This window comes from Artemia sp. Qi Xiang Cuo, chromosome 7, assembly GCF_049724085.1.
Source record: "Artemia sp. Qi Xiang Cuo chromosome 7, ASM4972408v1, whole genome shotgun sequence".
Lineage (NCBI taxonomy): Eukaryota > Metazoa > Arthropoda > Branchiopoda > Anostraca > Artemiidae > Artemia > Artemia sp. Qi Xiang Cuo.
Genome location: NC_142800.1, coordinates 25,791,913 through 25,819,646, shown reverse-complemented (window position 1 = coordinate 25,819,646; position 27,734 = coordinate 25,791,913). Strand labels below are relative to the sequence as shown.

General features: G+C 35.6%; 1 protein-coding gene across 4 annotated transcripts in view; it reads right to left on the bottom strand.

The window, feature by feature from the left end:
* Cog2 (conserved oligomeric Golgi complex subunit 2) overlaps positions 1-27,501 on the bottom strand; it is a 91,497-nt gene extending 63,996 nt beyond the window's left edge. For 2 of the 4 annotated variants that reach the window (XM_089092129.1, XM_089092132.1), the window contains exons 1-2: positions 27,454-27,501; positions 16,988-17,091 (exon numbers count right to left, since the gene is read on the bottom strand). In XM_089092129.1, the coding sequence (XP_088948255.1) occupies positions 16,988-17,038 (51 nt within the window). In that variant the 5' untranslated portion in view covers positions 17,039-17,091; positions 27,454-27,501. Of the gene's footprint in view, positions 1-16,987; positions 17,092-27,400 lie in introns of all 4 variants that reach the window. The other 2 variants (XM_089092130.1, XM_089092131.1) reach the window with 2 other exon arrangements.
* Positions 27,502-27,734: the final 233 nt, after the last annotated feature.

Here is a 27,734-nt window from a genome sequence, read left to right as displayed (position 1 = left end):
ACTTTGTCACAGTTACATTCTGTTGATTTTCAAAGTTCATTTTGAATTTCTTTCGTTGAAATGCAAGAGGTTGAATATTTCACTAGTGTCTTGTTGTGGTTTACCTTGTCACAGTTACATTTTCTTTATTTTTTGAAGTTCATTTTGAATTTCTTTCGTGAAATGCAAGAGTTGGAATATTTCAGTAGTATTTTGTCATGGTTTACTTTCTCACAGCTACAATCTTTTGATTTTTCAAAGTTCATTTTGGATTTCTTTCGTTGAAATGCAAGAGTTGGAATATTTCAGTAGTGTTTTGTTGTGCTTTACCTTGTCACAGTTACATTCTCTTGATTTTTCAAAGTTCATTTTGGATTTCTTACTTGAAATGCAAGAGTTGGAATATTTCAGTAGTGTCTTGTCGTGGTTTACCTTTTAACAGCTAAATTCTCATGATTTTTCAAAGTTCATTTTGGATTTCTTTCGTTGAAATGCAAGAGTTGGAATATTTCAGTAGTGACTTGTTGTGCTTTACCTTGTCACAGTTACATTTTCTTAATTTTTCGAAGTTCATTTTGAATGTCTGTCGTGAACTGCAAGAGTTGGAATATTTCAGTAGTGTTTTGTTGTGCTTTACCTTGTCACAGTTACATTCTGTTGATTTTCATAGTTCATTTTGAATTTCTTTCATTGAAATGCAAGAGTTGGAATATTTCAGTAGTGTTTTGTTGTGCTTTACCTTGTCACAGTTACATTCTCTTGATTTTTCGAAGTTCATTTTGAATTTCTTTCGTGAAATGCAAGAATTGGAATATTTCAGTAGTGTCTTGTCGTGGTTTACCTTTTCACAGCTACATTCTGATGATTTTTCAAAGTTTGGATTTCTTTCGTTGTAATGCAAGACTTGGAATATTTCAGTAGTGACTTGTTGTGCTTTACCTTGTCACAGTTACATTCTCTTGATTTTTCGAAGTTCATTTTGAATTTCTGTCGTGAAATGCAAGAGTTGGAATATTTCAGTAGTGTTTTGTTGTGCTTTACCTTGTCACAGTTACATTCTGTTGATTTTCATAGTTCATTTTGTATTTCTTTCATTGAAATGCAAGAGTTGGAATATTTCAGTAGTGTTTTGTTGTGGTTTACCTTGTCACAGTTACATTCACATGATTTTTCAAAGTTCTTTTGTGATTTATTTCTTTGATATTAATTACATTGAATATTTCAGTAGTGTCTTGTTGTGCTTTACCTTGTCACAGTTACATTCTTTTAATTTTTTCAAGTCAATTTTAAATTTTCTGTCGTGAAATATAAGATTTGAAATATTTTAGTAGAGTTTTGTTGTGCTTTACCTTGTCACAGATACATTCTGTTGATTTTAATATTTCAATTTTAAATTCTTTCATTGAAATGCAAGAGTTGGAATATTTCAGTAGTGTTTTGTTGTGCTTTACCTTGCCACAGTTACATTCTCTTAATTTTTCAAAGTTAATTTTGAATTTCTTTCGTGAAATGCAAGAATTGGAATATCGTTTCTTCAACTGAAAGTAAGGAGCAACATCAAAACTTAAAAACGGACAGAAAGTAGAGGCGGTTTCCTAAAGATTTAGGATTCATTAACTTTAGTGTTGCCAGTCAAAAGCTATGAGTTTGAGAAAGTTGCCTGATTATCTAAAAATGAAGAAACACATTCCAAAGTCGACAGGAATGGGATTGTCTTGGGGGGGGAATTTTCTAAGGAAGAGGTGGAGGGTATTTTCACGTTAAAACAACTTCATCCGTGCCCTGCCTCCCACGATCAGATATTGAATTATAAAAAAAGTTTCTACAACTGAAAGTAAGGAGCAACATCCAAACTTAAAAATGGTCACAAAGTAGAGGTTCTATCCAAAAAGATTTAGTATTCATTAACATTTTCCACTGTATTTATTTTTTTTTATTTTTGTACATATCTTAAAATGTTAAAATATGCTTACGGCTCTAACAATTGTGCTCTATGATTGGTCAGGGACACGATGTGGCTTTCCCACTGGTATTCTATGACCGGTTATCGACACTAGCTAGTCTATTGCATGTATTAAATCAGTCTTTTTTACGCAGTGGAACGATAAACACATAAGTCATATCTTTAAAAAAAAGTGAATATGGAACATTTTAATAGAGCGTGTTCACATGACAAGGTTATTGTAGCATTGAATGCGGACAAGAAGAAGTATTTAAACTATGAAACAAGTACAAGTGGAAGCACTATTGGAAATGTATGCATGCATTGTCATGACAGTAGGGAATTAAAGTTATTTGGAATACTGAAAAAATTCAACTCTTAGGATGGTGGTTATGCGAGATTGAGATCTCCGGAGATGATTGCGCTCAAAGAGAATGCTCACATAAAAATAACTGCTGATTATAGAGGACAATTCCTTGCTATTGCTGCAGATAACACATTACCTAGGGATACACCCAATCATCAGCTTTTGGGTATTAGCATTCAACGGAAGGCTAATAAAAGAAAGGCTTACTCTGCTACTAATATCGTAAACCATATCTTGTTTACGCGCCGAAACTGTTATCTGTGTAAAAATAATGTGTTAATAGACAGTGAAATTGCCAGAAAGATAAAAATGGCATTGTAAAAAGATATCACTACGGAATATAAAGAAGAAACGATGAAAAACAAAGCACCCACAAACGTTACTGGCATTGATCAAACAGTCAATGAATCGAATAATACCAAAGACGAAAAGCTTACTGAGCTTGTTCATGAGACACCAGTAAAAATTGTGTATGATTCAAAATGTAATAATGATTATTCTACTGATTACGAACTAAAAGAAGACAATAACTCCATTATCAAGAGAGAACATGGTGAACTATTTTATGGAACAGATTCAAAATTTCGAAAGTCAATCAATGATATTAATAATGTATCATAATATATTTTTGTATTAATATTCTACATAGCATTATTTCATTAAAAATATTACATTGTTATGTGTTCATTATTTTTTAGAGTAAGCGTTTAGAATGTCCATTAAAACATCAGAGATGTAAGAAAAGGAATTTGCGTACATCTATTGTCAGACACACTATTTCCGTAAAATCTGAGCTATTACGGGTTTTTGGCCGTAAACTCTAGTTTTTTGTAAGAAAATTATGGAAAATACAATTCTCTGGTTCAAATGTGAAACTTAAGTCTATTTTTGGATCGAAAAATAAAATTATTACCTTAAAACCTGAGCTAATAAGCGTTTTTTGACCGTAAACTCTTGTTTCTTGTAAGAAAATTATGGAAAATACAATTCTCTAGTTCAAATGTGAAACTTAAGTCCAGTTTTGGATACTCATTATGATGAGGACTGATGGTTCTAATTCAATATTTTTTTTTCATAAAACAAACTTTTTTTTTAACTTCGAAATTATTCAACTTTATTTATTTTTTATCTTTTTCTTTTGTACGTATATTAAATTTACAAAATATATTTCTTGAATTCACCTCTTGGATACACAATACAGAAATTATAAAAACTAAAATTTCCAGACTTCATTTGCATGCAAGAGATACCGAGAGTTCTATGACTCCTCCCCGCAATGAATACTAAGGGTTTTATGACTCCTCCCCAAAATGAATTCAGATGCTTTTAGGAGTCATCCCCCTTAGCCATAACTCCATTCCACCTTGAGCGAAGGTATAAAAGTTTGATGATGTATTTCTCTTCTTAACAACTTCATTAATACCTTCCAAGATGATAGGACTCTATGACACAGAATTTATCGGTTTGAAAAAATCATCTAGTGGTGTTATATTTGAATGTGCATTTTTATTATTGTCAATGGAACTTAAAGAAATTGACTGTTATCATTGGATAGTGAACTACAACATGAATGAGTATGATAAAACCTTGTGGAGTACTACATTACATCGTATAAACAGACTGGGATTCTACGATAGAGTGATTACACCACTTAATAACAGTGGTCAGGAACTGAGAAATGTCCAGGAGGAAGTCAGTGAAATTTGCAGCTTTTTCGGGGTTGAAGCACTCTATGTAAACGGTAATGTACCTACAGATAAAGTTTTAATTCAAAAGTGTGACCCTAGGATTCCACTTTTCAATCTAGAAGAATTTAAGTGTCCTAAATTTGAAGGGGTTTATCATTGTCCTGAAGACGAGGTCAGGTTCTTCGCGCACTGGATACCTAAGGTCATACCTGATCGTGATAAATGCATTAGACATGGTAAAAACTATTCCATTTCATGGGACCATCGTTTCTGGATGTTTAAGAGTGAACGTGTTTATGACTATGTGTCATAAAATAATATTGTATTAATATTCTACATAGCATTATTTCATTAAAAATATATTATGCATTACATTGTTATGTTTTCATTATTTTTAGAGTAAGCTAGCATATCAACAAATTAGAATGTATATTAAAATATCGAAGATTTGAGAAAAGGAATTTGCATACATCTATTGTCAGACACATGAGGTAACATTGACAAAATCTAGGTATCAGAATGAATAAATTCTTTATCAACATCCTTTGTTGGATGTGTCATTATGTCATTACTAAAAAATTGTAAGTAGATAAGTAAGTAAGTAAAAAACTCTTTCTTAAATTCATCTCTTAGATACACAAAGAAGACATTTCATTCAAGAAAATATGAAAATATTTATAAGTTATTAACACATTTTTTCGTGAAGCCACCCCTTGGATACACAATATAGACATTATATTCAAGAAATTATGAAAAAATCGCAGGTAAGTAACAAACCCTTTCTTGAATTCCCCATTTGGATGCACAATACAGAAATTTAATTCAAGAAATTATGAAAAAATTTAAGTAAGTAAGTAACAAACTCTATGCTTTTTCTGCATCAATTGTCGGATCTATTGAATAAAATATGGAAAGTCGACATAGCTTTATTTCATTTTTTAAGGTTAATTTAGACGAGGTTACGTGCGCGCAAATAACTTCGTCTAAATTAACCTTAAAAAATTAAATAAAGCTATGTCGTCTTTGCATATTTTATTCAACATATCCGACAATTGATGCAGAAAAAGCATAGTTTGTTACTTACTTACTTACATTTTTTTCATAATTTCTTGAATTAAATTTCTGTATTTTGCATACAAATGGGGAATTCAAGAAAGAGTTTGTTACTTACTTGCGATTTTTTCATAATTTCTTGAATAAAGTATCTGTATTGTGTATCCAAGGGGTGACTTCAGGAAAGAGTGTGTTACTTACTTACAAATATTTTCATATTTTCTTGAATGAAATGTCTTCTTTGTGTATCCAAGAGATGAGTTCAAGAAAGAGTTTGTTACTTACTTACTTACCTACTTACAATTTTTTCATAATGACATAATGACACATCGAACAACGGATGTTGATAAAGAATTTATTCATTCTGATACCGAGATTTTGTCAATGTTACCTCATGTGTCTGACAATAGATGTATGCAAATTCCTTTTCTCAAATCTCCGATGTTTTAATATACATTCTAAACTGTTTATATTCTAGCTTACTCTACAAATAATGAAAACATAAAAATATAATGCATAATATATTTTTAATTAAATAATGCTATGAAGAATATTAATAAAAAATTATATATTGACACATAGGCATACAAACGTTCACTCTTAAACATCCAGAAACGAAGGTCCCATGATATGGAATAGTTTTTACCATATCTAATGCATTTATCACGATCAGGTATGACCTTAGGTATCCAGTGCGCGAAGAACCTGACCTCGTGTTCAGGACAATGATAAACCCCTTCAAATTTAGGACAATTAAAATCTTCTAGATTGAAAAGTGGAATCCTAGGGTCACACTTTTGAATTAAAACTTTATCTGTTGGTAAATTACCCTTTACATAGAGTGCTTCAACCCCGAAAAAGCTGCAAATTTCACTGACTTCCTCCTGGACATTTCTCAGTTCCTGGCCACTATTATTAAGTGGTGTAATCACTCTATCGTAGAATCCCAGTCTGTTCATACGATGTAATGTAGTACTCCACAAGCTTTTATCATATTCATACATGTTGTAGTTTACTATCCAATGATAACAGTCAATTTCTTCAAGTTCCATTGACAATAATAAAAATGCACATTCAAATATAACACCACAAGATGATTTTTTCAAACCGATAAATTCTGTGTCATAGAGTCCTATCATCTTGGAAGGTATTAATTTAGATGTTAAGAATAGAAATACATAAGCAAACGATTATACCTTCGCTCAAGGTCGAATGGAGTTATGGCTAAGGTGGATGACTCCTAAAAGCATCTGGATTCATTTTGGGGAGGAGTCATAAAACCCTTAGAATTCATTACGGAGAAGAGTCATAGAACTCTCGGTATCTCTTGCATGCAAATGAAGTCTGGAATTTTTTTTTATATAATTTCTATATTGTGTATCCAAGAGGTGAATTCAAGAAAGATATTTTGTCATTTTAAGATATGTACAAAAGAAAAAAGATAAAAAATAAATAAAGTTGAATAATTTCGAAGTTTAAAAAAAAATAGTTTGTTTTATGAAAAAAAATATTGAATTAGAACCATCAGTCCTCATCATTATGAGTATCCAAAACTGGACTTAAGTTTCACGTTTGAACTAGAGAATTGTATTTTCCATAATTTTCTTACAAGAAACTAGAGTTTACGGTCAAAAAGTCCTTATTAGCTCAGATTTTTAGGTAATAGTTTTATTTTTCGATCCAAAAATAGACTTAAGTTTCACATTTGAACCAGAGAATTGTATTTTCCATAATTTTCTTACAAAAACTAGAGTTTACGGCCAAAAACCCTTAATAGCTCAGATTTTACGGAAATAGTGTGTCTGACAATAGATGTACGCAAATTCCTTTTCTTACATCTCTGATGTTTTAATGGACATTCTAAACGCTTACTCTAAAAAATAATGAACACATAACAATGTAATATTTTTAATGAAATGATCCTATGTAGAATATTAATATAAAAATATATTATGATACATTATTAATATCAATGATTAACTTTGGAAATTTTGAATCTGTTCCATAAAATAGTTCACCATGTTCCCTCTTGATAATGGAGTTATTGTCTTCTCTTAGTTCGTAATCAGTAGATTAATCATTATTCCATTTTGAATCATACACAATTTTTACTGGTGTCTCATGAACAGGCTCAATATGCTTTTTGTCTTTGGTATTATTTGATTCATTGACTGTTTGATCAATGCCAGTAACGTTTGCGGGTGCTTTGTTTTTCATCGTTTCTTCTTTATATTCCGTAGTGATATTTTTTGACAATGCCATTTTTATTTTTATGGCAATTTCACTGTCTATTAACACATTATTTTTACACAGATAACAGTTTCGGCGCGTAAACAAGATATGGTTTATGATATTACTAGCAGAGTAAGCCTTTCTTTTATTAGCCTTCCGTTGAATGCTAATACCCGAAAGCTGATGATTGGGTGTATCCGTAGGTAATGGGTTACCTGCAGCAGTAGCAAGGAGTTGTGCTCTATCATCAAAAATTATTTTTATGTTAGCATTCTCTTTGAGTGCAATAATCTCTGGAGATCTCAATCTAACATAACCACCATCTTAGCAGTTGAATTTTTTCGGTATTCCAAAGGAATTTAATTTTTTACTGTCATGACAATGCATGCAAAAATTTCCAATAGTGCTACCACTTGTACTTGTTTCATAGTTTAAATACGTCTCCTTGTCGGCATTCAATGCTACAATAACCTTGTTATGTGAACACACTCTATTAAAATGTTCCATCTTCACTTTTAATTTTTTTAAGATATGACTTATGTGTTTATCGTTCCACTGCGTAAAAAAGACTGATTTAATACATGCAATAGACTAGCTAGTGTCGATAACCGGTCATAGAATACCAGTGGGAAAGCCAAATCGTGTCTCTGACCAATCATAGAGCACAATTGTTAGAGCCGTAAGCATATTTTAACATTTTAAGATATGTACAAAAAGAAAAAAAAATAAATAAAGTTGAAAATGTTAATGAATCCTAAATCTTTTGGATACAACCTTTATTTTCTGACTATTTTTAAGTTTGGATGTTGCTGCTTACTTTCAGTTGAAGAAACTTTTTTATAATTTAATTTCTGATAACGGGAGGCTGGGCATGGTTGAAGTTGTTTTCATGTAAAAATACCCTCAACCTCTTCCATGGAAAATTTCCCCCTCAAGACAATCCCATTCCTGTCGACTTTTGGAAGGTGTTTCTTCATTTTTCGATAATTAGGCAATTTTCTCAAACTCATAGCTTTTAACTGGCAGCACTAAAGTTAATGAATCCTAAATCTTTTGGAAACAGCCTCTATTTTCTGTCCGTTTTTAAGTTTTGATGTTGCTCCTTACCTTCAGTTGAAGAAACGATATTCCAATTCTTGCATTTCACGAAAGAAATTCAAAATGAACTTTGAAATATTAAGAGAATGTAACTGTGACAAGGTAAAGCACAACAAAACACTACTGAAATATTCCAACTCTTGCATTTCAATGAAAGAAATTCATAATGAACTATGAAAATCATCAGAATGTAACTGTGACAAGGTAAAGCACAACAAAACACTACTGAAATATTCCAACTCTTGCATTTCACGACAGAAATTCAAAATGAACTTCGAAAAATCAATAAAATGTAACTGTGACAAGGTAAAGCACAACAAGTCACTACTGAAATATTCTAACTCTTGCATTTCAACAAAAGAAATCCAAAATAAACTTTGAAAAATCATGAGAATGTAGCTGTGACAAGGTAAACCCCGACAAGACACTACTGAAATATTCCAATTCTTGCACTTCGCGAAAGAAATTCAAAATGAACTTTGAAAAATTAAGAGAATGTAACTGTGACAAGGTAAAGCACAACAAAACACTACTGAAATATTCCAACTCTTGCATTTCGATCAAAGAAATTCAAAATGAACTATGATAATCAACAGAATGTAATTGTGACACGGTAAAGCACAACAAAACACTACTGAAATATTCCAACTCTTGCATTTAACGATAGAAAATCAAAATGAACTTAGAAAAATCAAGAGAATGTAACTCTGACAAGGTAAAGCACAACAAGTCTGTACTGAAATATTCCAACTCTTGCATTTCTACAAAAGAAATTCAAAATGAACTTTGAAAAATCATGAGAGTGTATCTGTGACAGGGTAAACCACGACAAGACACTACTGAAATATTCCAATTCTTGCATTTCACGAAAGAAATTCAAAATGAACTTTGAAAAATTAAGAGAATGGAACAGTGACAAGGTAAAGCACAGCAAAACACTACTGAAATATTCCAACTCTTGCATTTCAATGAAAGAAATTCAAAATGAACTATGAAAATCAACAGAATGTAACTGTGACAAGGTAAAGCACAACAAAACACTACTGAAATATTCCAACTCTTGCATTTCACGACAGAAATTCAAAATGAACTACGAAAAATTAAGAGAATGTAACTGTGACAAGGTAAAGCACAACAAGTCACTACTGAAATATTCCAACTCTTGCATTTCAACGGAAGAAATCCAAAATGAAGTTTGAAAAATCATGAGAATGTAACTGTGACAAGGTAAACCACGACAAGACACTACTGAAATATTCCAACTCTTGCATTTCAAGGAAGAAATCCAAAATGAACTTTAAAAAATCAAGAGAATGTAACTGTGTCTAGGTAAAGCACAACAAAACACTACTGAAATATTCCAACTCTTGCATTACAACGAAAGAAATTCAAAATGAACTTTGAAAAATCAAAAGAATGTAACTGTGACAAGGTAAACCACGACAAGACACTACTGAAATATTCCAAATCTTGCATTTCACGAAAGAAATCCAAAATGAACTTAAAAAAATAAAGAGAATGTAACTGTGACAAGGTAAACCACAACAAGACACTAGTGAAATATTCCAACTCTTGCATTTCAATGAAAGATATTCAAAATGAACTTTGAAAATCAACAGAATATAACTGTGACAACGTAAACCACAACAAACCACTACTGAAATATTTCAACTCTTGCATTTCACGAAAGAAATTCAAAATGAACTTTTTAAAAATCAACAGAATGTAACATTGACAAGGTAATTCACAACTAAGCAGTACTGAAATGTTCCGATTCTTGATTTTCACGAAAGATATTCAAAATGAACAATTCCTATACGACCTATAGAATCCGTTTTCGCTAGCAATTTTGTCCACAGTATAACAATTTGATACGCATAGCCTACTGCCAGGAACCAGTGGGGGAATCCTCGCTAGTAATTGCTAATCACCTTAACCCTTTTATCCAACCTCAAGTAAATACTCCAATAATATTTTATTCAGAGATTTCACATTAAAAAATTATCCAATCACTAATTACCCCTTTTTTGCAAATGTCAATTAATGAATTCCGATTGTAAAAGCGTGTTTAATCATGTTACCTAACCCACAGTACGGCAATTTGATATGCGTAGCCTACTGCCAGGAACCAGTGGGGGGATCCTTGCTCGTAATTACTAATCACCTTAACCCTTTTATCCTTGGTCAAGTACATGCTCCAAAAATATTTTATTAAGAGATTTCACGTTAAAAAATTATTCAATCACTAATTAACCCTTTTTTGCAAATGTCAATCAATGAATTCCGATTGTAAAAGCGTGTTTAATCATGTTGCATAAGTACATGCTCTGAATTCCTATATTACCCATAGAATCAATTTTCGCTAGCAAGTCGGCCCACAGTACAGCAATTTGATTTGCATAGCCTACTGCCAGGAACCAGTGGGGGAATCCTCGCTCGTAATTGCTAATCACCTTAACCCTTTTATCCATCGTCAAGTACATGCTCCAAAAAATATTTTATTCAGAGATTTCACGTTAAAAAATTATCTAATCACTAATTACCCCTTTTTTGCAAATGTCAATCAATGTATTCTGATTGTAAGAGCGTGTTTAATCATGTTGCTTAAGTACGTGCACTGAATTCCTATACGACCCATAGAATCCATTTTCACTAGCAAGTTGGCCCACAGTACAGCAATTTGATATGCGTAGCCTACTGCCAGGAACCAGTGGGGGAATCCTCGCTGGTAATAGATAATCACCTTAACCCTTTTATCCATCGTCAAGTACATGCTCCAAAAATATTTTATTCAGAGATTTCATGTTAAAAAATTATCCAATCACTAATTACCCCTTTTTTGCAAATGTCAATCAATGAATTCCGATTGTAAAACCGTGTTTAATCATGTTACATAAGTACATGCTCTGAATTCCTATACGACCCATAGAATCCATTTTCGCTAGATTAGACAAAGCCCCCCGTCTTAATCACCAAGCTTGTGTTTTCAGATACGACACGTTTTGAAGTTTGGTTCCAAAAAAGGACCCTTTTCTGTAATTATATACACATATGGTTTTAAGCTCTATGATAACACGAGCGTGCCGAAGCCTGTTCTCCAAAAGTGACCGTTTCTTGTAAAACAGAAGCTTCTATTTAGATCGGAAAAATATTTGCGATAACAGGAAAAAAAGACATTTTTTAACGAAGTAACTATTTCTACAGTGCTGGGTGGGGGTGGTTTTTGTTTACATAGAGGAAAAAAGCGTACTTTGCGTTTTCTAACGAGTATACTATTGTATGGGTTTTTTTTGTTGGGGGTGGGGGGAGGGGGGCTAAGTCCCCCTGAAATTTGAATTTACTAGTAAAACGATTTTTTTTTTAAATAAAGAATGAAAGTGTACTCATATTGAAAATAGAAATATCCATTGTTCCAAAGTTAATAATAATAATCAGTGTACTATGTACGATATGTTAAAACATAATAGAAAATAAATTGTAGTGGATGAACATTTTATACGGGATTTCAAGGATGAATTTTTATGCAAAGGGAAAATCATATTTAAGCGATTCTCTAATTGGCTGTCAAAGAAAAAGATGTCAGCACGAAAAAAACACTCTGGTTGAAAAACTTGGAGTTGAAAAAAATATGTGGGTGAAATCCCCATTCATTCTGCTATCTTTTTTTGCTATGTTTAGGAACATGTGGGGAATATCCGCTCTTTTAGAATGGTACCAACGGGATATAAGCATATAGCACGTAGTATCATAACGTGTTTAATCACGTGTAGAGGTCCCATAGAATAACAATGGAAGGAACATAGCGCTATAGAATAGCATAGAAGGGAACATAAACCCTTATAATAGCATGGGAGGGAACATAGTCGACTAGAATCCATAAGTACATGCTCTGGAAAGACGCCAAGAAACATAAGGCAAGCAAATAACATGGGAATTCCTATAGGACCGGTAGAATTCAATATAAGCATTCTACTAATGCAACCCCCTTACACACAGTTTTGACATCATTTTCACTTCCTGTGATAAAATTTCCGTCATCTAAGAATGCTGCACTTTTCAGAAACTTGAACACTACACATTCTTTTTTCTACATACCGAAAGAGTGGGTCGAGATATATTTCAAATAGCGTTCCTGAACAAGGATTCCCTTGCAGCAGACCTCTTTCTAGGTTTATCATTGTCGTCAGTTTTCCAGTCACTTTTATAACTACTTTCGGTGCAGAATATATTCTTTCCAATTTATCTATGACATTCTTTCCGAAATTCATCTTTAGTCGCATTAATAACCACAAAATCTCTCGTATTACGGAATCATACGCCTTCACTATATCAGCGCCAACTAGGGCTAATAGGTTCCAACCTAACACTTTTTCCATTGTTTTTCTTTATCTCGCCGAAGGCAAAGGTCTCTGAGAATTGTCAGGACATGTTGGGCTTTCCTGCTGATGCTTTGCTTAGGAACGATGCTTTACTATGATATTTAGACTATTTTGAATATAATGGCTGTCTCAAAATTTCTATTAGACGCATTTTGGGACAATATGACGTGTGTGTAGGGGGGGAGACGGTAGCTGCCTTCTGATCACTTTGACTCTTAAAAGGGCACTAGAGTGTCTGATTACCAATCCAATGAGCTCCCTTTGACGTTTATATGACCACACTTTCAATAAAGATCCTATTTGTCCCCAGGGCAAAACTTACAACCCTTGCCCTGAGGGCTGGGGGGATTTGTTATCCTCAAAGACATAATTTCCAGACGTTTCTGATAGGCTTAACAAAATGGCTATATGAAAATTTTGATTGGAAGTGTATGGGGAAATGATAGGCGTGGAGGGAGACATTTGCCCTCTGATCACTTTGAACTAATAAAAAAGGCACTAGTCCTCTAAATTTTCAATCAAATGAGCCCTTTTTGAAGCTTATACGACAAAAATTTCTATAAAAACGTTAAATGCCCCAAAGGCATAACTTACGAAACTTGCCCTGAGGGCTATGGGGGGAGGGTTGTAATCCTCAAAAACATAATTTTCAGACATTTCAACTATGTTGACAAAATGGCTATCTGAAAATTTTGATTGGACCCTCGAATCGTTTTCGACTATTAAAAAGGGTACTAGCCCTCTCTATTTCCAATTGAATGAGCCCCTTTTGAAGTTTCTACAACAACACTATCTATAAAAACCTTATATGCCCCCAGGGCATAGCTTACAATCTTTGCCCTGGGGCTCTAATGGGTTTGTCACCCTCAAACACATAATTTCCAGAACCTTCAACTACGTTGAACAAAATCGCTATCTCAAAACTTTGATTGAATGTGTTTGGGGAAATGGTGGGTGTGAGAGGGGGGTTAGTTGCTCTACATTCACTTTCGACTATCAAAAAGGGCACTAGCCCTTTCAATTCCCAATCGAATAGGCCCTTTTGAAGTTTCTAAGACAACACTTTCTATAAAAACCTTATATGACCCAGGGCATAACTTACAACCCTTGCCCTGAGGGTTGTGGGGGCGGGGGGTTGTCATCGTCAAAGGCCTAATTTCCAGAACTTTCAATTACGTTGAGCAAAATGAATATCTCAACATTTTGATTGGATGTGTTTGGGGAAATGGTGGGGTGAGAGGGGAGTTAGTTGTTCTTCAATTACCTTCAACTATTAAAAAGGGCTCTAGCCTTTTCAATTTCCAATCGAATGAGCTCTTTTTAAGTTTCTACGACAGCTCCTTCTATAACTTCATATGCCCCCTGGGCATAACTTACAGTTCTTGCCCTGAGGGCTGTAAGGGGGTTGCCATCCTCAAACACCCAATTTCCAGAACTTTCAACTACGTTGGAAAAAATGGCTATCTCAAAGTTCTGATTGTATATGTTTGGGGAAATGGTGGGCGTGAGAGGGGGGTTAGTGGTTCTTCAATCACTTTCTAGTATTAAAAAGGACTCAAGCCCTTTCAATTTCCAATTGAATGAGCCTCGTTTGAAGCTTCTATGACAACTCCTTCTATAAAAACTTCATATGCCCCTATGGCATAAGTTACAACCCTTGCCATGAGGGCTGTAAGGAGGTTGTCATCCTCAAACACCTAATTTCCAGAACTTTCAACTACGTTGGAAAAAATGGTTATCTCAAACTTGTGATTGTATGTGTTTGGGGACATGGTGGGAGTGAGAAGGGGGTTAGTTGCCCTCCAATTACTTTCGACTATTAAAAAGAACACTAGCCGTTTCAATTTCCAATTGAATAGGCCCTTTTGAAGTTTCTACGACAACACTTTCTATAAAAACCTTATATGCCCCCAGGGCAAAACTAACAACCCTTGCCCTGAGGGCTGTGGGGGGGGGGGGTCATCCTCAAAGACCTAATTTCCACAAATTTCAACTACGTTGAACAAAATAGCTATCTCAATATTTGATTGGATTTGTTTGGGGAAAAGGTGGGCGTGAGAGGGGGGTTAGTTGCCTACCAGTCACTTTCGACTATTAAAAGAGCACTAGCCCTTTAAATTTCCAATTGAATGAGCCCTTTTTGAAGCTTCTATGACAAAGCTTTCAATAAAAACCTTATATACCCCAAGAGCATAGCTTATAACCCTTGCCCTGAAGACTGTGGGGGGATTTTCCTAATCAAAGATATAATTCCCAAATGGCTATCTCAAAATTGTTATTGGATGTGTTTGGGGAAATGGTGGGCATGGAAGGGGTTTTAGTTGCCTTCCAATCACTTTCAATTATTAAAAAGGGCACTAGCCATTTCAATTTCCAATCGAATGAGCCCATTTTGAAGTTTCTACGACAACGCTTTTTATAAAAACCTCATATGCCCCCATGGCATAACTTATAATCCGGGCCCGGAGGGCTGTGGGGGGGGGTGTCATCCTTAAAGACCTAATTTTCAGAACTTTAAACTAAGTTGAACAAAATGGCTATCTCAAAATTTTGATTGGATGTGTTATGGGGAAAGGTGGGCGTGAGTGGGGGGTTAGTGGCCCTCCAATAACTTTCGACTATTAAAAAGGACACAAGCCACTTCAATTTCCAATCGAATGAGCCTCATCTGGTGAAAATATATTTAGCGTTTTTTTGTACTCGTAAAAAAAGCTCTAGAATGGAGCTATTGTAGTTAAGAAAAAAAAAAGCAGAAATAATCTTTCTAGTTTGAGGGTGTTAATCTTTATTTTCAGGGGAGTTCCTTATAGCTGTCTATGCTTTAGAAAACACAACGCAGAATGTAACATATCTTACGTAAAATTTTTCTTTCTTTTTTTTCTTGGTCTTGTCATGGAGAATTGATGAATCACGTAAAGTTAGGGAAGGGCTCACTAAATTACAGATACTAAGATTTAGCTATTTTATAAGTGGCAAAACGGTACAGGGCTGGGCGGGGGGGCTGAGGGGAGCATTACCACCCCTCGTTTCCAATCACCACTAACATAGACAATCACCACTAAAAATATGTATTGAGAGTTGGGTTAATAAATGAAACCTAACATAGACAACACAGTAAAAGAAACCCAACAAAGATGACACAGTCCAGCCAACTGTAAATATGAAACTCAACATTGACAACTTCCACAAGTCAATTAATAAAACAAAATTAACACGAGTGACTCAACTGCATCACCATAACACACACAACTGAATACAATTGACTGAATTGAGTTAGCTTAGCACTGCTAACTCAACGCAGGAAAACTCAAGACACCAGAAAATCCACCATGTCATATTAGCGATTGGAGGCATATTCCTCCCTACCCAAAAATACGCTGTCTCCTCCATTTTTTACGTTAGTAATTATGAAGGCGGGTGGAGGAATAGGAATTCAGTCTTTCAAAATTCGAATGCCCATACACGTTGAAACCAAAATATACAAAAAAAAAACTTATCAAATTGAATAGTAGAGAATAAAACAAATATCTAACAACAGAAAACTTGGAATAAAACAGGATAGGCCAAGAAAGTGTGGGTGATCTGTTGTAATTTCTCCAGGCTATAAATCTTGGGTGCATAGATTAATACTCAATCAAAATTTCATTAGCAGAATTAACCTTAGCATAGACTGCAGCATTACTAGCATTAAAAAAATGGTTGCAATTTCACAACTGGTTAGAGTTGGTAAAATGTTTTGTTTAAACCAAAAGTAGGTGCACAGAGAAGCTGGCTTTAGAGAGGGTATCAGAAGACCTCTTTCCAGGAGAGGGGGAGAATATTAAAGAAAATCCAGTCTTTTAATCCATAGCTTTTTAATTTTCTTTTGGGAATGATAGGGGTGTTTGTTGGACCAATCTTACAGAGAAGCAAGGTAAATCCCCTCCTTGGGTTTGCTGCAATTTAATTTGTGCAGTTTGTGCTTAAATTTAAATAATTCCGTTAAATCCCTCAGTGCTTGGGATGCAATTCAATATGGTCTAGTTTTTAGTTACGTTTATACAATTTTATGGAAAAATATCATCAAAATCTAAGCCCCCCACATGAAAACCACAGATCCGCCAATTCTTTTTTACCTCACCCCGCCCCCCTTCTTCTTGTAGGTATGATAGCAAATACTGTATATTTGCTAATTATATGTAATTTATGTTACCATTATCAAAATATTAGCGTAAATGAAAATAGGAAAGGGAAAAAGTAGTTACTGTACCTGAAAAAAATCTCTTTCTTCAAAGCATGGTTCAAATGGCTGTGCAGGCATGTTGATTAAAAGAATCCAATAAAAGAAAACAGACGGGAAGCAGCCAATAAGACCTTGAAAAAAAAATGTTAATTAACAAAAATCTGTTTCGAAATTAGCAGTTGGATTATGAAGGAAAATAAATTTTCAACAAATTTTGAATGCTTTCATGGGAGCTAAGCAAAAGCGTTTAGCTTGTATAAACCTTGTATATTCATTCTTCTGAATCTGGTAAAAGAAAATCAAAATTTTCATCTTAAGTGTTGGGATAAAATTGATAAGGATGTTTTCCAAGCGGAGTGCAGCCACATATTGGATAGAATCTAACTTCTGTTCCAGCTCCTTCAGTGGCAACCTGGGATGGATCAGTCTGCTACACAGACTGAGCTAATTTTTACTGTGCATAGATTTTCTATGCTCTAAAATTCGCGGAGTTTTTAGACTCTCTACACTTTCTATAAAAAAGTGTAGACCGGGCACCAAGAATTTTGGATGGTCTAGAAACGAAAGTCTTAAAGCCGCAAGTCAATCATCAAAATTTTGGCTTCTTTTGTAGAATGAGTGTCAAAAATCTAAATATGGAATTGTTAAGCTCCCAATCCCATTTGAATAGAGCCCTTCTTGCAAGGGTTCATGATAGTGAAGCCATGCCACATTTTTTTTATTTAGTTCTGTTTTCCAAAACATTTAGTGAGTCTGATTGTCTTAGAATGAAGTGTATATGTTTAAGATATAATAAATTCCTGCTGCAAGTCCCTCCATGGACCTGTAACTTGTACCTTATGAGAAAATATAGTTTTTCATATTCATGTGCCAAGCAATGAAAGGCTTAATGTTCATGAGTCCAGTAACCAAACTGGCCATAAATGGCAAATATGGAAATAAATGGCAAATTTGCCATGAATGGCAAGTTTTTTAATGTTTAGGCCTGATGTTTGTTGTTGTCCTTTAGGATTGATTTTCTTTCTTTTTTTTTTATTGTACTCCATCTTTCTCCTTTTTGTACAATGGGTTATAAATACATACATACATCATATATGCCCTGAGAAGTTGTTATCAAGCTGTTATCTTTACCCTTTACTTATTTCTAGGTTTAGAAAATTGTCTAAAAGAGCAAATTCCCTATCTAAATTTTGACCAGTGAAGTGAAGTTTGTGAAAAGGAACAGAACCCTTCCATTTATTTCCCAAAAGGCACAAAAAGCTATAAAAAAAAGAGAACATGGAATGCTTACAAAAACTCTATCCCCAGCTAAACTAGAAAAGTTGCAACAAATTAGGAATTACCTCAGAAATTTGACAACAAAAGTAACTGCAGAATACAAAAAAAAATGTTTAGTAACAGAGACAAAAGATAATCCCCCCAAAAATTCTTGAAATTGGCATCACAAAAAAAAACAGGTAGATATTCAGTGACCAATGTAGCATCCCTATCCCAGTTGATTACTAACCCTGTGAATATAGAAAATTTACTAAATTAACTGTTCAAATTGGTGTTCACACCCCCAGATGATGTAACCCTACCAAAAGAGCCAAATTACCAAATTGACAGTCCGTCCTATTCAAACCCTCAGTCTTGATTCTAAGTTAGTGTATAAACAGTTGAAAAGGCTAGATCATAACAAGTCAAGTGATCCTGAAGGGATTTCCCCTAAACTTTTCGGGGAAGCCTATGCAGTTTTAGCTGAGCCCCTAACTAAGCTATTTGAAAGTTCACTAAACACATTGTGCTACCAGAAAACTGGAGACTGGCACATATTACACCTATTCCCAAAAGGGGTAATAAAGATGTGGCCCAGAATTATAGACCAATTAGTATAACAACAGTTATGGGTAAAGTTTTAGAAAGTCTTGTGAACTCAGCTATAATCAAGCACCTTCATAAGATACTCAGCCCAAACTGGCATGGCATTAGAAAAAGAAAACCAACCGAAACAAACCTCCTGGGGTCCAGAAGTGCCCAAGGTGGTATACCTGGGGGCTGCAAAACAAGCTAAAAATGTAATATTTATATGAAAAATTGTAATACTTACAGTATTGGTGGTGCAGTAGGGGACAGAAAAGTCAACATTACCCCCCCCCCTCCCCTCTGAGAAAAAACCTAACTCCAATTCTGGGATAATGGCCTTCTTGACAAATAGGAAGCAAGTGGTCAAGGTTCATGGAGACAGCTGCCAATATTTCTTTTGGGGTGGCATGCAGTCCCCCCCAATAATTTGGAGAAAAAACTATTAGGGCAACACTATTTTTGTTATTTTTCTTCTTTTTTTTTATGAAAAAACCACCCAAATAGCACTTTTTGGATGTCAGGTGGCACTTAATGATTGCCTTATTAAGTTAAATTTATAAAGAGCAATTAAATATGGAAATTAGCTTATAAATGAGCACATAATTAGCTCTCAATGATGTCCATGTGTTCAGCCCAGCCTTTCCATTCCAAAAATGTCCCCCAAATTGGGCTTCTAGTGTGCTATGTTGCACTTTATGATGGACTTATCAAGTCTAATCATTTTCTTTAGACCAGGGCACTTTGTATCAAAGGAGTTGTTGCAGAAACATCAAAAAGGGCTCGTTCTATTGGAAATTGGAGTGGCTTGTGCCCTTTTTAATACTCAAAAGTGATTGGAAGACAACTAATACCCCTTCCATGCCCACCTTTTCCCCAAACCCACCCAATCAAAATTTTGAGATAGCCATTTTGTTCAGCACAGTTGATTTCCAGATTAAGGTTTTTATAGAAAACGTTGTCGTAGAAAGTTCAAAAAAGGCTCATTCGATTGAAAATTCAAAGGGCTAGTGCCCTTTTTAATTGTTGAAAGTGATTGGAGGGCAACTAACCCCCCTCTCGTGCCCACCTTTTCCCCAAACACATCCCATCTAAATTTGAGCTAGTAATTTCTTTCAACATATTTGACAGTTCTAGAATCTATTTATTTGAGTATGACACTCTCCCCCACAGATCCAATGGTACTGCTTGTAAGTTATGCTCTGGGAACATATAAGGTTTTTATAGAAAGTGTTGTTGTAGAAACTTCAAAAAGGAATCATTTGATTAGAAATTCAAATGGCTAGTGTCTTTTTTAATAGTCAAAAGTGATTGGAAGGCAACTAACACCCCTTCCATGCCCACCATTAATCCAAACACATCCAATCAAAATTTTGAGATAGCCATTTTATTCAAAGTAGTTGAAAGGTCTGTAAATTATAACTATCAGGATAAAATGCCCCCCAAAGGCGTCGGCGTAAGGGTTATAAGTTGTGCTCTTGGGACATACAAGGTGTATATTGAAAGGTTTTTCGTAGAAACTTGAAAATGGGCTCATTCGATTGGAAAATGAAAGGGCTAGGGCCCTTTTTAAGAATGATAAGTGATTGGTGGGCAACTAACCCCCCCCTCACGCCCACCTTTTCCCCAAACACATCCAAACAAAATTTTTAGATAACCATTTTGTTCAACGTAGTTAAGAGTTTTAGAAATTAGGTCTTTGACAATGATAACCCCTTCAAAGCCCTTGGGACAAGGGTTGTAAGTTATGCCCTGGGGGCATTTAAGTTTTAATAGATAGTGACCTTGTTGAAACTTCAAAAGGGCTTATTCGATTGGAAATTATAAGGACTTGTGCCCTTTTTAATAGTCAAAAGTGATAGGAGGATAACTAACACCCCTTACACCCACCATTCCCCAAACACATCCAAGCAAAATTTTGAGATAGCCATTTTGTTCAACGTAGTTAAAAAGTCGGGAAATTATGTTTTTTAGGATGATACTCCCCCCTACAGCCCTCAGGGCAAGGGTTGTAAGTTATACCCTGGGGTCATGTAAGGTTTTTTTATAGAAAGCATTGTTGTAGAAAATTCAAAAAGAAACCATTCAATTGGAAGTTGAAACGGCTAGTGCCCCTTTTAATCGTCAAAAGTGATTTGAGGGCAACTAACCCCCCCCCCCTCACGCCCAACTAACCCCCCTCTCACACCCACCATTTCCCCAAACACATCCAATCAAAATTTTGAGATAGCAATTTTCTTCAACGTAGTTGAAAGTTCTGGAAATTAGGTCTTTGAGGATGACAACCTCCCTCCCCAGCCCTCAGGGCAAGGGTGTAAGTTATGCACCAGGGCCATATAAGGTTTTTATTGAAAGCGTTGTTGAAGAAACTTCAAAAGGGCTCATTTGATTGGAAATTGAAAGGGCTAGTGCCTTTTTTAATAGTCGAAAGTAAGTGGAGAGCGACTAACGCTCCTCTCACACCCACCATTTCCCCAAACACATCAAATCCAATTTTTGAGAAATCCATTTTGTTCAACGTAGTTGAAAGTTCTGGAAATTAGGTCTTTGAGGATGACAAAGCCCTCAGGGCAAGGGTTGTAATTTATGCCCTTGGGGCATATTAGGTGTTTATAGAAAGCGCTGTTGTGGAAGTTCAAAAAGAGCTCATTTGATTGGAAATCGAAAGGGCTAGTGCCCTTTTTAATTGTCGAAAGTGATTGGAAGACTTGACATTTTTATAGTAAAGATTGATGTGGGTACAATGTATTACAGTATTTTTTTTTTTTTTTTTTTTTTTTTTTTAGACCAGGGCACTTCAGATCAAGGGAGTTGTCGTAGGAACTTCTAAAAGGGCTCATTCGATTGGAAAAGATTAAATCGAAATGCACTGCGTTAATTCTAATTCCCAATAGGGCATCTCAGCAGTATCCCAAGAACGACTGAGGGTATTATGTTCAAACTTTTGGGGCTACTTCTGGTCTTAAAATTTAACCAAATCAAAATAGCGCAAGTGTATCCCAGCTATCAAAGAAGGTAAACAGATGTCTTTTGCGAATAGTGTCACGTCTTCTAGCTCAGGCCCGCTGGAGTAGACATAATCCGAAATTAGCGCTACTATTTGTGTCCAGATTTTTAAAATTATGTATGTTGTTAAAAATTTTTGAAAATTTTTCTCCAGCATGGAAATAGCAGGCCAAACTATAAAGTCTTAAAAAAGACAAAAATAAATCAAAGGGCATAACTTACAACCTTAGCCCTGAGAGCTGTGGGGGGGGGATCATACTTGAAGACATAATTTCCAGACCCTTCAACTATGTTGAACAAAATGACTATCTCAAAATTTTGATTAGATGGGGAAATGGTGGGCATGAGAGGGGAGTTAGTTGCCCTCCAATCACATTCTACTATTACAAAGGGCACTAGCCCTTTCAATTTCCGATTAAATGAAACAATTTTGAAGTTTCTACAACCGAACCTTTCTATAAAAACTTTATATGCCCCCAGGGCATAACTTATAGCCCTTGCCCTGAGGGATGTGGGGGGGGGGGGGGGGGTAATCCTCAAAGACCTAATTTCCAGAACTTTCAACTATGTTGAAAAAATGGATATCTCAAAATTTTGATTGGATGTGTTTGGGAAAATGGTGAGCATGACAGGGGGTTTAGTTACCCTTCAATCACTTTTGACTTTTAAAAAGGGCCTTTCACTAGCCCTTTCAATTTTCCAATTGAATGAGCCCTTTTTGAAGTTTCTACGACAATGCTATCTATAAAAACCTTATATCCCACCAGGGCATAGCTTACAACCCTTGCCCTGAAAGGTGTGGGGGGCCTGTCATCTTCAAAGACATAATTGCCAGAACTTTCTACTATGTTGAACAAAATGATTATGTCAAAATTTTGATTGGATGTGTTTGGGGAAATGGTGGACGTGAGAGAGGGGCTATTTGCCCTCCAATCACTTTCTACTATTAAAAAGGGCACTAGCCCTTTCAATTTCTAATTGAATGAGCCCTTTTTGAAGTTTCTACGACAATCTTATTTATAAAAACCTTATATGCCCCCAGGGCATAACTTACGACCCTTGCCCTGAGGGATGTGGGGGGTTTGTCATCCTCAAAGACATAATTTCCAGAACATTCAACTATGTTGAACAAAATGGCTATCTCAAAATTTTGATTGCGTGAGTTTGGGGAATTTTTGGGCTAGAGGGAGGGGTTATTTGCTCTCCAATCACTTCCGACCATTAAAAAGACTATTAGCCCTATCAATTCCAATCGAATGAGCCCTTATTGAAGTTTCTACGACAACAGTTTCAATAAATACCTTATATGCCCCCAGGGCATAACTTACAACCCTTACCCTGAGTGCTCTGAGGGGATTATCATCCCCAAAGACCCAATGCTTTCTATAAAAACCTTATATGCCCCCACAGCATAACTTACAACCCTTGCCCTGAGGGCTTGGGGGGGGGGGGCAGGGGGTTTCATCCTCAAAGACTTAATTTCCAGAACTTTTAACTATGTTGAAAAAAATGTCTATATCAAAATTTTGATTGGATGTTTTTTGGCTTAGTTTCACTCCAATCACTTTTGACTATTAAAAGGGCACTAGCCCTTTTAATTTCCAATTGAACGAGCCTTTTTTGAAGTTTCTACAGCAAAGCTTTCTATAAAAACCTTATATGCCCCCAGGGCATATCTTACAACCCTTGCCCTGAGGGCTGTGGAGGGAGTGTCCCCCACAAAGACATAATTTTCAGATCTTTCAACTACGTTGAACAAAATGGCTATCTCAAAATTTTGATTGGATTTGTTTAGGGAAATGGTAGGTGTAGAAGGGGTATTAGTTGCCTTCCAATCACTTTTGGCTATTAAAAAGGGCACAAGCCCTTCCAATTTCTAATCAAATGAGCCCTTTTCAAAGTTTCTACAACAACTCCTTCTGTACAAAGGGTCTAAAAGAAACAAACAAACAAAGCAAAAAATAAATTGTGCCAACATTGTTCTTTACTTAGGCAGCACTATTGCACTTCCTTGCACTATTGCACTGCACTATTGCATCTTTGGTCTATTTTGAACAAAATAGGTATATAAAAATTCAATTGGATGTATTTGGGGAAATAAGGGTTGGCAGAGGGGGGGGGGCAGATAATTACAATTGGATAGCTTTTGACTCTTAAAAAGGGAATTAGAACTTTCAATTCCTAATCATTTGAGTCCCCTCTGAGGTCTATATCACTACTTCTCCCATGAAAATTTTATATGCCCCCAGGGCATAAGTTACAACCCTTCCCCATGGCTCTGGAGGGGGAGGGGTATGTTAACCCCAAATTTTTGTTAGCTGATCATTGGACTATTTCAAGTAAACTGGCATATCTCAAAATTGTGATCAGACACATTTGTGGAAAAGAGGGTGTGTGTGTGTCGGGGGGGGGGGGGTAGATACCCTCCATTCCCCTTTGACTCATAAAAAATAACTAGAACTTCCAATTTCTAATCAAAAAGTTTATGCAGCCCCCCTCACATAAAACCTTATATGCCCTTGGGGCATAACTTACAGCACCTGCCCCCAGGCCCTGGGGGATTTTTCCAAACCCTGAGTTTTTATTATCTATTGTTTGAACTAATTTTTACAAAATAGCTATCTCAAAATCTTTATTGGAAGGGTTTGGATAAAAAAAAAAAGCATGGAGGGCTAGTTGCAATCTGGTCTCTTTTGGCTCTTAGAAAGTGAACTAGAACTTTCAATTTCAAATCAAATGAGCCCTATCTGAAGTTTATATGAGCATCCCTTTTATTAGAACCATATATACCCCCAGGGTATAACTTAAAACACCTTCCCCTGGGCCCTGGGGGGTTGTGTCAACCCCAGGAGTTTTTGTTAGATGATATGTGTGTGTGGGGAGGGGTAGATACCCTCCATTCCCTTTTGACTCAAAAGGTAACTAGAACTTCCAATTTCTAATCAAATGAGCCACCTCTGAAGTTTATGCAACCTCCTTACATAAAAACCTTATATGCCCTTGGATATTACACAACTTAAATAACTTACAGCACCTGCCCCCAGGCCCTGGAGGACTTTGTCAAACCCTGAGTTTTTATTATCAAGTGTTTGAACTAATCTTTACAAAATGGCTATCTTAAAATCTTTATTGGAAGGGTTTGGTGAAAAAAACAGCATGGGGGGCTAGTTGCCCTCTGATCTCTTTTGGCTCTTAAAAAGTCAACTAGAACTTTCAATTTCTAATCAAATGAGCCATCTCTGAAGTTTATATGAGCATCCCTTTTATTAGAACCATATATACCCCCAGGGTATACCTTAAAACACCTGCCCCCAGACTCTGGGGGGGGGGTGTCAACCCCAGACTTTTTGTTATTTGATCTTTGAACTATTTTTAACAAAATGGCTATCTCAAAATTTTTATCAGATGTATTTAGGGAAAAAAGGTTGTGTGTGTGTGTGGGGGGGGGGGGTTGCTAGTTGCCTCTTATCTCTTTTGACTCTTAAAAAGTGAACCAGAACTTTCAATTTCCAATCAAATGAGCCCTCTCTGAAGTTTATATAAGCATTCCTTCATTATGCCAGCATTATGCATTATGCCAATATAAGCATTCCTTCATTATTATATAATCATTCCTTCATTATGCCAGCCCCTGGGCCCTTGGGGGTTGTGCTGACCCTAGAGGTTTTGTTAGATGATCTTTGAACTATTTTTAACAAAATGACTATCTCAAAATTTTTATTGGACATATTTGGGGAAAAACGGGTTCGGGGGGGGGGGGGCTAGTTGTCCTCTGATCTCTTTTGACTCATAAAAAGTGAACTAGAACTTTCAATTTCTTATCAAATGAGCCCTCTTTGAAGCTTATATAAGCATCCCTTCTATGAGAGCCATATATACCCCTAGGGCATAACTTACAATGCCTGCACCTTGGCCCTGGGGGTTGTGTTGACCCTTGTTATATGATCCTCTAACTATTTTTAACAAAATGGCTATCTAAAAAGACTCTTAAAAAGGGCACTAGAACTTCTGATTTCTAATCAAATGAGCTCCCTCTAAAGTTTATACAACAACCACCCCTTCCATATGAAGTGCTTCTAGAAAAGAAAAAATAATAATAAATAATAAAACATTGGAGCTGTATGGCCTTTACTATAGGCAATGCTGCAGCATTGCTTCTGATAAGGATGATGTAGCTGCCATTGAATCTATTCAGAGAGGTCACAGCATTATAGGCCCAAAGAGGTGAAAAGTCTTGACTATCCTGTAAGAACTAGAGAACTTAAGCTATAATCACTAGTTTATAGAAGACAAAGGGGAGACATGGTCCTGATTAAGAAGTTATTAGCCAGTAAGATACATAGAGCCAAACGCTTATCTTCCAATAGAATTGTGTTCTATTGATATTCTCTGACTGATGAAACAGTAACAGCCCCTACCACCAATGTCTTCAAATCTTGAGTTGATCATGACTGGTAGATGCAACCACAGAAGACAGAGGAATGCAGCCAATTTACACCACTGTCATTAATCACCAGCACCATCACAAAACTGTCTTTACTCCCTAAACAATGTGATTTAAGGTAATATAGCCTAGTGGTTGGCCACTTCTGATGGGAAATGCTCACTAAATGAAAATGATACCACTAGATTCCTTATTTTACATTATTTCCAAGTATCATGGTTGCTTTTTGGAAAAAGCACAATACCTACCCACATTGACAGTTTAAAAAAAATTATCAACAATGGGAGGAAAAATTTTCTTCTGATTAGCCTAATAGAAAGATCCTGCATATTAGCCTATAAAGTAAGGATGCCATTGTTTTATTTTTAATATATTCCTAGGGCAATATCTGGCTAGGGCTAGGCTATCAGGAAATAAATTTTTATCTCATTTGAGCTGTAGGCCTAGCCTATAGCATATCTGGGCAAAGTTTCACTTTTATAGCACAAAAACTATAATTTATCAAATTGTAGGTCATCAAAAGTTAGTACCCTTTGGAGTGAAAGGGAGGGGGTGTTAGTTGCTTCAAAATAGCCTAGCATACCTTCCCAGGATTCATTAAGACTCTTGATTTGTCCCTTAAAGTGTCATTCAACTTCCTTGGCTACTTTCCAGAGATAGCCTGGATAAAAGCTCTTCATCTACAATTTAAACATAAACACAACAGTAGGCTAACAATATGCTCTGTTGAGCTCCACAGAAAAATAGCCTAGGCCTATTCCTATGACAAAACCAAAGACAAGACAGTTACTCTCAACATGAAATATAAGCATGTATCCTGGTAAATTTCTACCAAATCATTTTATTAAGTTAGGAATAAAATGAACACACCATTTGATGCCTTTTTTTATGCTGATTACAAATATAGCCTAATAATTTTTTCTATCAGAAATGAATTTTGCCCCCCCCCCCTATATATACCAATTCAGGGTTAGGTTGTAGAAATATATATCCTGAATTGGCATATAAAGGAGGGGGGCTGAAATTCATTTCCGATAGAAATGATTAGGCCTACTATATTCGTGATCAGCATAAAAAAGGCATTGAGTGGTAGGCTATATTCACTTTATGCGTAAGTCAATAATATGATTCGGTAGAAATTTACCTACCTGGTATTCCTAAGGTTTAAGTCATGAAATAATGAAAAACGTCAATTTTATACCCTCTCACCCTGATGAACTTAAGACTAGGAGTGTACTGTCCACGTTTTATCTAATTTAAATTCTTTGTGCTTTCCATAAAAAATTTAGGCGGAAAATGAAACGGAGCTGAAACGGAACTGAAAGCTGTTCTTTGGATCTGTCTTTCTATTTCGCTATTTTAGTAAATGCTTTCACTTCTCCGTCTTTGAATTCAATCGAATTCGGTTCTTCATGATTCGGATTCACTATTTTAGCTCACTAAAATAATGAACCCTATATGAATTGCCAGAGGAATTTGGAA